This window comes from Gallus gallus, chromosome 13, assembly GCF_016699485.2.
Source record: "Gallus gallus isolate bGalGal1 chromosome 13, bGalGal1.mat.broiler.GRCg7b, whole genome shotgun sequence".
Lineage (NCBI taxonomy): Eukaryota > Metazoa > Chordata > Aves > Galliformes > Phasianidae > Gallus > Gallus gallus.
The window spans coordinates 15,629,864-15,642,984 of NC_052544.1; the positions used below are offsets into that span (position 1 = coordinate 15,629,864).

Consider the following 13,121-nt stretch of genomic DNA (forward strand, 5'->3'; position numbering starts at 1 on the left):
TGATGCTGCCAGGGGCTGAGCCAGGCACTGTCCTTGCTGCTGTGCCCTTCTCAGCTGGAGCAATCTCTGATGGAAAGAGGGAAGGTTAGGGCCAAGAGAATGGGGACAACCAGATTTCTCACTGAGGGAGACGCCCCAGGAGCAGGGATGGAGGGACTATCAAAACATGAATGCAAATAGTGCAGTTATGGCTTTCAGGCTGGCACCCAAGGAGCACCTTAATGTCTTGCCAGGAACAGTGCTCTTAATGTTAAAAGAGAAGCTGCGGGCCATGAAAAGCAAGCAAGAAGAATTCAGGGCTTTCAGGGGTAAACTTAAATATGAGAGTAGGTGGATAGGGAAATGAGAGATAAGATCTGTAGTTGTTTCAGGGAAAAGGGCAATCATTTGAGGGTTGAAAGTGAGTCGAACCATTCATCTTAGTGAAGGAGCAGGCGATTAAACAGCTTAGGGAAAATCTGAAGACACCTTGTGGCTCCCAGGGAAGGTCCCAGCTAACTGCAGCCGTGAGAGAAGTTGGGTTGCATAGCTGACAGCACACCCTTTGGGTCACTGGAACGTAGCACAGAGATGGATGATTTTGAGGAACTGATGGCTTTGGGGCTAAATTGGACAGGAATGACCAACTGCCAACAGCTGCCCTTAGAGGAGAGTGGAGGAGCAGTTTGGGTCTGGGTGTGTCCTCCTGGGGATGTGCAGTCCTTCATGGAGCATCCCACTTCTGGTAGGAAAAGGGAGTCAATGTCCTAGAATTGGAAATTGTCTCAACAGTGATAAATGAAGCTTTTGGAGCTTGGGACTGGTAACACAGAGAGGGACAATGTGCCTGAAAAGAACAGCTTTGGGAAGGGAATTGTCTATTTGTTCTTCTCTGTGCATCTTGTGCTCTGGGAGAGTATTTCTTACAGGAGATGGTGAGCTATAACAATCCTGTGTGAGGTGTGGTTGTCCTGAGTTGGACTTGTTGGGACTCAAATTGGTTGTGTCACAGCTAGAATGAATTCTGGGGGCTGCTGGAGCTCAGTGCCTGTGTTGGATTGACAGAGCAGCTTCACATCCCTCTAACACCCAGCCCAAAATGTGTCTGAGGCTGCTCTCATGGCCTGGTAAGTCCTGCCAGCCCCAGGATTTAGGTGTGTGTGCACGCATGCTCTGCCCTTGGGTAATGGTCCCAACACATCTTTGTTTAGCATACTTTTAAAAATTGTGTGGTGTTCTCAGATTTCAGCCCTGGTCCTTCCCTTGCTGTTTAGTTTCCAGTTTTGCCAGACGTATTCTTTGTATACACACGTGGACATGTAAGATGTGAGCACAAGCCATGTACCATAGAGTAGTGTGAGATGGGGTGCTCTGAGGGCTGAAGTTCGCTCTGTTGCTGCCTTTGTCCACCAACTTCCCTGAGCATTTCTGATCCTGCTGGGAGAAATTGTGCTCTGTGTACTGTCAGCATCACTAGATGGCACATGTGAGCTGCTCTTGTCCTGGCACAGGGCAAACCAGGCAGGGGAGGTTTCTTTCCTCCGTGTTATTTTATGTCCTTCTAAATATACTTCTGAGGGCAGGGTATGCACAACACATCCAAACTGCCCTGTAGCCCTGGGAAGTGCCATGCTGCTGTGCTCTGTGCTGGGAGCCTCAAGTCCGTGCTTCTGGTTGACCTCTGCCTTGTTCTGCTGGTGCTTATTGTAGGAATTCGTGTCGTGCAATACTGTGCATTTGTCAGCAGTTGCAGTTTGCTCTCTCTGGGCTTCTGTTCCCCTTTCTGCCGCAGTTCGGACAGGTTCAGGCCTTTCAGGAGCCTCCCAGGCCATTATATTATAGATCTGCAGTGGCAGAACCCTCAAGGATGCACCCCCAGTAAGAGCTGGGACTGGACTGAACCTCCCAGAGGAATGGAACTGCATTTCCACACTGCAACTGCTGTTTCTCAGAGCTGAGTGGAAAACTGCCTTTCCCTTGTCCACAGTGGAGTAGATCAAAGAGCTGCATTTCTTCCAGACAAGAAAATGCACATCTTTACAGCAAGCTGTTATTACTGTCCTTCTTGCTGGACTTAGGCCAGGCTGGATGCAGACAGGAAACTGAATCCCAAGGAGGGACAGGCCTCTGTTTTTGTGTAAACACAGAACTGAAAAGTTTTAAGTATTCTTGGCTTGAGTCAGCCACTGCTTGTCCCTGCCAGGCTCAGCAGGGTGGCAGATGTGACCTGGAGGTCATAGCACTGCTCATCACCAGCTGTGGGAAATATTCCTTTAGGAATAAATCTTTTTTTCTTTGTTTTCCCATACACTCCTATACCCCAACAGGTGGGCTGGCTATGGGCTGGGAGGTGTGGATTGTAACAACCACAGAGCTCCGGTCTGAGGAGCTGGGAGCAGACATGGTGCAGCTCTTCCAGCTCAGCCACTCTCCTCCATCTTTCAGGGGAAAAAAAAAAAAGCCCACACTTTTTTTCATGGAGCAGCCCCCTGGCTTCAGCTGCACACTTGTCTGGTGCTAATGCAGTTCTGTTTCCAACCAGGAATGCAATTACAAGTGCACTTGAAGCCTGACTTTAATCTGATGCCAGGCTTTGCTCAAAGGGCTGAGGAAAGTATTTCTTCTTGCTATCTCCTGACCATATCATCCTTCCTCTCAAGTTTCTGATGTTGCGTCTGTGCTATTCTTGCCAGCCAGCTACAGCATTAGCTGACCAGTGTGAATATTTGGGGATATCTGAGCAGGGTGACTGGGGCGTGGGGGAATGGGCTTGATGGCTGCTTGATGGCCCCATAAGATCATTAAGGTTGGAAAGGACATCTAAGGTCATCAAGTCCAAGCACCAACCCATCACTGCCATCCCCCTTACCACGTCTGTTCCAGCTCCTCCCTGCAAGGTCCCCTCTGTGGGCACATTGCTCCCCTGTCAGACTGCCTGGGAAGGAGGTGAAGGATGGGAAAGCTGCATGTAAAATAACAGACACTGCAAGAACCATCCATGTACACCCTTCTGTGTGGCTGTTTCAATCCACTCTGGGATGTGCAACAACTTAACGAATGCTATTTGTTAACACTATGAAGGTGAGCTCTCTCTGCTCTCTTATTCCAGTAGTAGTTTCCACCATCCCCAGAGCTGATCGTAGCCAGAGTCACCTGGCAACAACAGAATTGTTTTGTGAGCAGCATCAGAGATACAGGATGTCTTGTGTTATGCACTCACTTCTATCCAAAGGACAGAAAAAGACTTGCAGGCTGAATGTGTCCTGTTTTATTGGCTACTGGAATGCAGCTCCATTTAGGGCCAAGGATACACACCTATAGCTCAGCCGCATGCAGGTTTGCACTCATACATTTTGTTCTTAACTGTACAGAGGAACCCTGAAGTGCTAGACTGCATTGTATTAATAACATTGGTTTGCAGCCCTGTGACCACAAGTGGAAGTCTTATCTGCCAAATTAATACCAATGCTTCCTTCTACAGCAGCTCTTTGAATTTAAATAGCCTACAAGGAATGTTGGCAGGTTTTTATCACTTATTTATCTTACATACCAAATCGCTGCTTCCAAGGCAGGGTGGTTGTGTAGATTCAGAAATCACTGTGGCTGTCAGGATGTCTCACTGCTGTTCTCTGAGATCAAAAGAAGCCGGGGGAGTTTGCTGTTATTATGGTCCCCTTTTATTTTCTGGTGGTCTTTTCTTGCTTCCTTCAGTGATAGGAATGGAGCTGTTGAATCAGCCCTAGCTGTTAATGTAAAACAACACGGGGTGTTTGGGCAGTGTTTTCCCCTCGCAATTTTGTTTTAGGCAGACAATTCTTACTGGAAACAGAAGGAAAAAACCCAGCTTGGCGTAGGTTAGCCATGTAAAAACGGTGAATGAAAGTGCTGTTTCCTACCCCTGGGTTGTGACAGAACTGAATGGGAAGAAGCACACTTTGACACAGAAGGGCTGCCCATACCATGCCCTGTGTGTCACCACCACTGCTCCAAGCAGACACAGCTGAGCACCATCAGAAGGTGCTGAGGGCACAGCGGGCACACTGCCCTGGGTGCTGATCCCGTGGCTTTGTGCCTGACTCACATTTTTTCCCTATTCACACAGCATGAAACTGCACCCCGTGCAGGGTCACAGCCACACAGCACCGGTGATACGGCACAGAGCTTAGAAATAATCCTGCTGACAGATTTATATAACCAAGGGAGGAACGGTTTCAGGTTTTCCACCGAACGCAAACCTCTCTGAGTGCTCAAGAGCCACAGTTTCCAGCAGTGAGGAATGTTTGGATGGACCTTGTGTGAGAATTATTTGGGGTCTTATTGCTTGTGGGATCCATCTTTCTGTATTCTGTTATTCCATTTCCACTTGGAGAAAGAAATTAAGATGTAGCGTTACCCAAACCGTGGGCAGCCAAAGTATGAGAGGGAATTGATGTCTAAAGCAACATGCTCTAAATATCTAAATGCTCTTATTCTGCTGAAGGAATCTCTTCCCTATCGAGTGATGTCACAAGCAGAGATTTTCCCCTTGGGGACATGCGGTGTAATCCCCCGTTTATCCGGCACTCACCAGCACCATTTTCGGCTCATAGTGTATGAAAATTAGAGCCCTGCAGAGCAGCTGTGGCCGCTGCCAGCTCCATCCCAGGGCGTCTGCTGCCATCTTCTGGCAGATGCGCGTTATGGAAAGCGGTGCAAACGGTCCTGCCCTGAGCATCTCCACTTTGCAGCTCCTTCACCAACTGCCGCATCATGCAGACATCTCCGGTCCTCGCTGCGAGTCTTCTGGGATATAAAAATCCCGTGAGTCAGGAAAAGATGGGGGGAATAGGCTGTGATCTCTGTAGAGGATCTCAGCTCTTCCACTCGTGCTTTGCAGTATTCCCTTGTGCTCTTCTTTCTTTTTATTATGCTCCCTAATGACAGACAAGAAATGTGCTCCTTGCCAAGCACACCATGTTCCCATACCTGCTCTCTTACAGCCTGCTTACTGCCTTTACAGTTCTGCTTGAATGCAGACACGGGAGCTTCCCATCAATTGGAAAATAGATCTGCTCCGAACTGATAGGAAATGCTCATCCACCCCCAAAAAAGGGACAAAGTGAACTACAGAAATGAGTCCCAGACCCCAGCACAGGGCCAGGACATGGGCTGAGCTGAGCCACCTCTGGGCTCGTGGCGCAGCTCTGGGGCTGTGTAAGGGCCATGCAGAGGGGCCATCCCAGCGCCCTGCTTTATGCTGGTGCAGTTCTCGAGTGCTACGTGCTCTGGGTTTGTTTTCCAGCGGATGACTCTGATCTGTGACCCACAGTGTACACAGCTGTGCAAGTTTGTGGGGAAGTGCTGCTGGGAAAGCAATGGGGTGAGCCAAGCAAGCACACTGCCTCTCACTATCCGTTCCTGATATGCAAAGAAAAAGTAGGCAAGGAATCATTATTAAAAACCATCATAAAAAAACTCTGCATGGGTGGGATGTGGGCTCTGCAACGATTTTTTCTGACAACCCCCCTCTCCATACACCGCGGCTAGAAGGGCGGTATCAGGACCGGCAGTTCTCCGGGCGGGTTGGTGCTGCTTATCGCTGGGGGACGCTCGGAGCCCCCGGCGGAGCGGACGGGTTCTTATCTCAGCCCGGGGGCAGCCCGGCACCAGCGCCTGCTGCTTTGTGACAGCGGGGTTTTGCTACGCTTTGTCACGGGGAGGACGTGGGGTTTGGACGCAGCCCCAGCTGAGGCTGATTCACGCCTCCAAGAGGCAGTTCTGAAAGGTGCCCAACGCCCTCATTCACCGGAGCATCTCCACGCCCCGCGGCCGGCCGTGCCCCGGGATGCTCGCTGCCTGCTGACTCACAGCCCGCCCAGCTACCTGCGGGAACGGGAATTCCAACCGAACGCAGTTTCCAGCCGGGGCTGAGGGCCGCGCTGCGCAGGTGCCTGGGGGCCGCTTCGGGGGTGCCGAGCCCTGATCCAACCGGGGTCGCTCGTGGTCCCGGGGTCGCTCGGTGCCGCTGAGTACCGGGAAGGGCTCCCGGCGCCCGGTGCGGCGGCAGCGCCCGCCCCGTCCCGCCCCCGCAGCCCGTCCCCTCCCCGCCGTCCCCGCCCGCCGTCACGCAGCCGTCACCGCAGAGCCCGGGGAGGTGCCGGGCCGGAGCCGGAACAGGGACGGGGACAGGGAGAGCCGCAGGAGCCCGAGGCGGCGCCGGGAGCGGGAGTGCGGCGCGCGGTGCTGCCGCCGCGGCGGGGCCAGGTAGGGCGAGGGGGGTCCGGGGCGCCGGGTCGCCGCGCTGCGCGGTGGGGGAGGACGGCTGGCGCCGGGTGGCAGCCGGTGGCAGTTCGCCTTTTTGCCCTCCGAGGCGCGTCATAACGAGAATAACTGTTTTCTTACGTAATGTTCGGCACCCTGTTACGAAATCACGGCGCGGCTCCGGGGCCGTGACAACTGAGGCCGGGCGTGGCGGAGCCCCAAAGGCCGGGAGCCGCGGTTGGGGGGCGGTGTGAGCCGCGGGGCTCCCGGGGCGGTGCGGCGCTGCGCTGCCCGTGCGCCGAACGAAGGTCGGCGGCCGCGCCCGGCACCTGCCCTGCTCCGCTCCGCCTGCGTGGGGACGCGGGGGGGCAGCCCGGTGGCCTCGGGTTACCCCAGAAGCCCAGAGCAGCCGAGCCGCGTCCCTCCGCGGGTTGGTTTCTCTTTTTGTTTGTTCTTCAAATTCAGTTCTCGGGGTGGGGGGAAATGGCCGTCTGGGAACGTGCGGGAGTCGGGTTTGCCCAGGGAGCGCTTGGCGGCTGCAGCGGGCAGCTGCCTCCATTCTGCCTCGTCACAGCCTCACTGGGAACAACTCTTGCTGGAGGGTGATGGAGTCTGTCTATCTGTCCTGGCGCGTTTGGTTTAAAAGAAAAAGAGAAAAATGTCCAAAAGCGAAGCAGAGCTGACTCATCCTTCCTGACCTGTGCACGCTGGGGAATATTCTGGGGAATAGATGTTCGTGGTAATGCTGACATGGAGCCCATTGCGCTGTGATGGGGATCAGGAGCACTTGGAGGTTTCTGCTCAGTGCAGAGGATGCTTGGGTGTTCAGGCTGGATATCAGGAGACATTTCCATCGGTGATGGACGGGCATGGGCTGCCCAGGGAGGGGGGTCACCATCCCCAGAGGTGCTCCAGAGTGTGGGGATGTGGCACTTGGGGACACGTCAGTGGGACTGGGGTGGGGTTGGATTTAATGGTCTTAGATGATCTTTTCAACTTTAATGATTCTGTGATTCATCTGCCTCAGGGAATTTAATCAGTGTGATCTGGTCAGAGTTCCTTCCAAAAAGGCCTTACGAAGGCACCCTACAATAATCCCCGCACCCAACACACTCTGTGGAAGGCTTACATGTATCCACAGTCTGCACCCTTTATTCCAGTCTGTTTGGGACTGTGTGAGTGGGATGTGATGATGTTGGGACATTGGTGCATGGGGCATCAACGGGGTTGCCCCGGCAGCAGGAGTGGTGTCCCCTGGTCCCCACAGGATGCAGTCAGGGAGCTCTTCACCTGCGTGTGCTGCAGGAAGAGAGAACCCATGTTGCTCTTCTTTGCTGCTGGAGAGAGCAAGGTGTCAAAATGCGCTGGGAGGCAAGGTGTTGTTTTAATTAGTCACCCCCATTGATGGATGTGAGGCGTTGCTGCAGAGGGGCCGGGCAGCAGGGCTGTGCCCCTGAGCACGTGTGAGCTGTGCCCCTATGAGTGCACGGAGGGCTCTGGCCCTGCTGGGAGTGACAGCAGCACTGCTCCTTTCCTGGTCTGCAGACAGCTGAAAGGAGCTGAGAGTTACTGTCATTTTTTAATTCAATGCACAGCATGTGTGCTTCTTCCTTCTTGCACTTCTAATGCAAGCAGCAGCTACAGCAGGCTGCAGCATCCCCAACTCTGTTAAATTGATATTTATGTGTGATAGCTTAATTAGGGGTTTCGGTACAATGCTGTTCAAAATTTATACCCATGCAATTAAGAGCAGACTCTTTCTTTCCTTAATTCTGTAAATATTAGTTCAGACTAAATCACAGTATTTACGTTTGCTTTTAAGCTGTTTATTTCCCTTCTGCTCCAGTGTTTGTTGTGCTACAGATCCGTGGCATAAATCCATCCTTAAAAATGAAATCTGCTTTATGGTGTATGTAGTTTGAAAGCAAAGCTGCAGTAGGAAGGCTGTGGTCCTGCAGGTGCTGTAGATCATCACAAGGACACTGCACATTTCCACTAATACCTGCATGAATGAAATTGCAGACTGCAGAGCTGTAAATTCTGAGCCATAATGGTCCGTGGATGTATGACGGCACAGCACCAGTTGGGGCAGAAAATGTTAATGTGTGTTCTGTTCCATAATGCAGAGCTTTTACAAACTTCAGGCATCCCAAAAAGTTGGCTTGAATGGCTTTGAGATCTGGGTGTGAAAAACCAAACTGCAGAGCCAGCATCAGCCCCAACAGTCAGTGCTGCCCCTGGCAGGGCAGGGAGCTGTGCCCACACACTGAGCAGTGTGGGTTATTGCTGATACACCATATGAGAAATGGCTGCACAGCTGCAATCCCAGAAGCGTGCTTAAGAGCTACTTCATACCAAGGAATAATTTTTCTTTCCATAAAGGAGGTAAATAGGAAAGGTATCAGACTTCTTGGTCTTGAGGCGGGAGACCCCCACGTGATGATAACAGCATGGTTGGTGTCACAGCCTGATGCTGTTCCTCCCAGCCCACATGTCAGAGCAATGCATCCCTCAGCATCTGCAGTGTGCCAGAGCTGTAGTGCTCATCCCCATGGGCACAGGGAGCAGAAGCATTTAGACCTATGGTTATCAATCAAGGAATGCTGCACAGGTTCAAGTTTATTAGGAAAAATGTGACTAGAGTAAGGTTAAATCCAGCCTTTTTATTTTCTTAGCCTCAAATCTGATAGACTCCCGTTGTCTTCTTGGAAACTTAATCATCCATTGATTATATTCTTATCTTAAATTCTTGGAGAGCTCCTCCCCATCGTGTAATTTCATGTAGTTGATAGGTCTGTGTGGGGAAGCATCAAGAAAGAGAGTAACCGATCACAGAGATGGACTTACATTTGCAAAGGATGCCCTGGTGGCTTGCTGCCTGTTGGGGCTGAGTTTGATTTCATCCCCCAGAACTGCACTGCAGAGTGAAACTTTGCCATCTGTGACACGGGAAAATATTTCAATCCATTCTGCTGGGCTGCCTTGTGTTCAGTGAAATCTTGGCTGGGGCTGTGGGTGCCTCAGTCACAACTTGCATGGCAGTGTTACCCACTCGAGAAAATGGAAATATTTTACTATTTGAGCATATAGAAGATAATCTCTTCAGTCTGCTTTGTGCTGGAGCTGATATATGTGGTCACTCTGAGATATTTGCACAATTGGAGAAGGATGAGAGCAATGATTTCATTTCACTCCTACCCTAATCTGAGTTAATGTGCTGAGATCCTACTGGTGAAAAGCAAGGGCACTTGGCCACGGCCATGCCTTGATCCTTTAAGAGTTTGAATCCCTGCTAAGCACGCTTGTCTTACAACCTGCACTCACACAGGATGTAATCAGTTTTGTTTTCCATCTGTTAAACAAGAGGCTTTGATTAGCCGTGCAAACAGAAATAATTACTTTTGTTCTTGCTGATGACAACAGCAAAGTTAACCAGCACATGCATATTTCATCGCGTTTTTGCACTCAGCAATTTCGAGCACCTTGTTCTGTGTGTTTTACCTGATTTGCCTTACAACAGGCAGGGATTTGGCTTCCAGTATTGTCCCTTAATTATAGTAATTGCCTAAGTGGAGATCTCAGCATCTCCTGCTGTCCCATGGCAGCCGTGGCCGTGCTGCAGCCTGACCTGGCCTGTCCACCTGGCAAGCACCAACGCTCTGCTAAACCCAACCCAAACACAAAAGGCATCTGATTTTCAAGAAAATATCTTGATTTTTATGGAGTTGGGCTGCTGGTGAAAATATGTCTGATAGATGCCAAAATGCAGCTGGCAGAGCAGTGTGGTCTAATTTTCAAATGGAGGGATTTTAGCATTTTGAATTTTTGATGATGCTAAATGGAAATACCCATCAGGGGGTTCTCCTGAGACTGCTCTGGCTGGGAAGATACTTTCCTCAGCTTTAGTGACCCATCCCTCCATACCCTGTGCCGGGGGCCCTATGAGTGCCCCTGAGCTCTGCCCCAGGCTGTGATCTCCAGCACACAGTGCTGTGCTCCTGGGGACGTCAGTGAGGAACAGAGGATCTCCTCAGAGAAGTCTGTTAGTACTTGGTTTGTTCATTGATTGATTTTTAAAGGCTGGTTTTGTGTTTCCAGAATCACATCTGATCCAGTATTGAAATGGTTTCTCCTGTAGAGAGCAGTGCTTGCAAACTTTAAATCCCAGAGTTCATGGCTCTGCAAGAAATGGAGACATTTGGGCCTAATATGAACAGCTGAAACTTCTTTGGAGTATGCTGAGAATATAAATATAGTTTTTTCTAGATGTACTGTTTGGCTGCTTACCCACGTGGGGCTGCAACTTATAAATGAGTTTTATGTGGATGTGATGGGCCTTCTTGATGCATGCACTCAGGGGAGGTTCAGGTTGGATACTGGGAGAAATTTCTTCCCCAAAGTGTGGTGATGCAGTGGCACAGCTGCCCAGAGAGGGGGGGAGTCCCCAACCCTGGAGGTGTTCCAGAGCTGTGGGGATGTGGCACTGGGGGATGTGGTCAGTGGGCACATTGGGTTGGGGTTGGACTCAGTCATCTTGGGAGTCTTTTCCAACCTTAACGATGCTGTGATTTCATGCAGGTATTGTCCCCAGCTGAAGCTGCATCGCAGCACGCACCCTGCTTTCACTGCATTCTGTGAAGATCTTTGGCTTTGATTCAGCCACCAGATCCAGTTTGTTCCCTCTAGGATAGGGATTCCTCACTTACGCAATAGCAATATCCTGCTTTAATAGGCAACGTCCTGTTGGGCCAAGCAGCTGCCCAAAGGAATGCCTATCTGCAGCTCGTGGGGTGGTACCTGCCCAAAGAGGCTGCAGGCTTTGGGCAAGGCTGCATCCCTGGTGCTCACAGCCAGCTGCTCTGCCTGTGGCTGAAAGGAAGAGTTTGCTGCTCAGGCTGGCTAGAACTGTGGTGCAGTGAGGGCCAGCTCTGCATGCATGGTTCATCTCCTTCACCTTTTTAAAATGAAGTCTCACATAAAAAGGCAGGAGGTGTACTCCACTCCACATCACTTGACTTTGCTTCCCTGCAACAAAGCAATATGGATTTGGTTGGTTTGTTCCTCTCAGGATCACGTGTGGCATCCCTTTAGCCCTCATTCTTCTCAACAAGTCTGGTTTCTCCCCAGAAAAACACTTCCAGGTCAATGGCTAAGGAGAAATTGTATCTGTTAGCAGCAATTCCGGAGTCAGAAAATGGAAGGTGAAGAATGACCGTTTGTTGATTTTTGCTAACATCAATGTTAGCCATTTGCTGCTGTCACTTAGGGAGGGATGGGAGTGACAGCTGCTAGATGTCTGTCCTGGTTACGTTTGCTGGGAGGATGACCCCGGGGTTCTAATTCTTTGCATCAGAATGCATAGATCAGTTGCAGGAAGCAGGGGAAACATTTCCTAGAAGTTGTTTAAGAAGTTATTCATTCACGTGGTTCTACTGATAAGGGCACAACTGTTAACCCTTGGGAAAGGCACAGCTTATTTGTGTGGGGTTTTTTTTTAATGTATTTGTTCTGCAGTCTGTTTCTCATCCTCAGTGGTAAATGCATGTTTATCACTTAGCAAAAGGACAAACTCAAATCTCAGTATTTGCTGTAGCTGCTTTCTTCCAGCTATATTTAATGGATAGGTTGTAGATAGAAAAGAAAACTGTCTGAAACTTAGGAATTTGGCTTTAGTTGCTTTTTGCTGAAGCAAATTAAATGAACAGCTTTCTGAATGTTGTAATCATCCCCCTTTTTTCTTCCCCCCCAGAAAATGGCTGTTCCACCTGCTTATGCTGATCTGGGCAAGTCTGCCAGAGATGTGTTCACCAAAGGATATGGTAAATAAAGCCAAAATAAGTTTAATCTTTCTCTGATTCTTGAAACTGTTACGATTTTGTTCCTTTTCTCTGATAAATATTCCACTAATTCCCATTAGAATCCAGAGGTTCCTATATCCTAGCTTCACATTGCCATGGCTGCCTGCAAGGGGATGTGACTTATTCTTGCTTGCACAAAAATCTTCATGTTCCCCGTAGGTCTTTTGTCTGCTTTGAAAGCAAATGGAGTGTTGTATTTTGACTGCTTCCATCCATCATGAATAGCACTATTGATGGCAGTAATTTCCTAGTGTAAAACGTGCTGCTCAGTATGAATGAAGGCATTCTTACCTAGGCTGGTCCTGGTGCTATTGCAGGGCAGCAGGACTGGTGCAGGCAGTGCTGTCTGAAGGCAGTGTGAGCTGTGTAAGCTGCTGCTTTACAACTTGGGATTCAGTAGCTGTACCCATGTTGTGGTTTTTCTTGTTTCATTTTGTTTTAATTGTTCACAGCAGATTTAGAGAGGAGCTTTGAGGAGTAAGTCAGACATGCTTTTCACATTAACCTGTATGTAATTCATGTTTTCCTTCATCTTGTAGGTTTTGGGTTAATAAAACTTGATTTGAAAACAAAATCTGAGAATGGACTGGTGAGTGTGGGCAGGGACTGAAACCCCAAACGTGGCAGCGTTCCTATGTTTGCCCTATATTCCTCTTTAAAAATAGAAATGTGTCTTCCTTGCTCTCCCCATATCAGCTTTCAGATATGTTATAGCCCTGCAAGTTACTGTGCCTTTCTGGTGCAGTTCTGTGCAGGACTTGGAGCAGGCGCTGCAGGGATGTGCTGTGTGCTGTTCTTGTTAGCACACACTTAACACATACAATGGCAATGTAACCATGTGTTGGAGCTGATCTTTAGAACATCCCTGTGAAGTATTTGCAGCCTTGTGTGCCAATTCACAGATACAGCTCGCACACTGAGCTCTCAGACCGGCTGCTTATGTTGTGTTGTGCTGATGGTAAGAATCATCTCCTCTGTGCCCCACGTCCTTCAGCAGGCAGTGCTCCTTCTCCCTGATGTTTCTGTGGGCGTGTTGATATTAAT

At 49.9% G+C, this 13,121-nt stretch overlaps 1 protein-coding gene and 1 long non-coding RNA gene across 8 annotated transcripts in view; one reads left to right on the forward strand and one right to left on the reverse strand.

Annotated features, from left to right (window-relative positions):
• Positions 1–13,121, forward strand: part of VDAC1 (voltage dependent anion channel 1) — a 61,023-nt gene that overhangs the window by 40,162 nt on the left and 7,740 nt on the right. For 3 of the 7 annotated variants that reach the window (XM_040646923.2, XM_046900379.1, XM_025154858.3), the window contains 2 exons: positions 11,969–12,038; positions 12,617–12,666. In XM_040646923.2, coding sequence (XP_040502857.1) covers positions 11,972–12,038; positions 12,617–12,666 — 117 coding nt within the window. In that variant the 5' untranslated portion in view covers positions 11,969–11,971. Of the gene's footprint in view, positions 1–5,762; positions 5,906–6,094; positions 6,650–9,881; positions 11,754–11,968; positions 12,039–12,616; positions 12,667–13,121 lie in introns of those variants that run through there. The other 4 variants (XM_015294017.4, XM_040646922.2, NM_001033869.3 and 1 more) reach the window with 4 other exon arrangements.
• Positions 2,509–6,035, reverse strand: LOC121106749. Its single transcript, XR_005839704.2, has 3 exons — positions 5,842–6,035; positions 4,547–4,761; positions 2,509–3,722 (listed from the first exon to the last, which is right to left on the reverse strand). It is a non-coding gene; the product is annotated as an uncharacterized LOC121106749 (long non-coding RNA).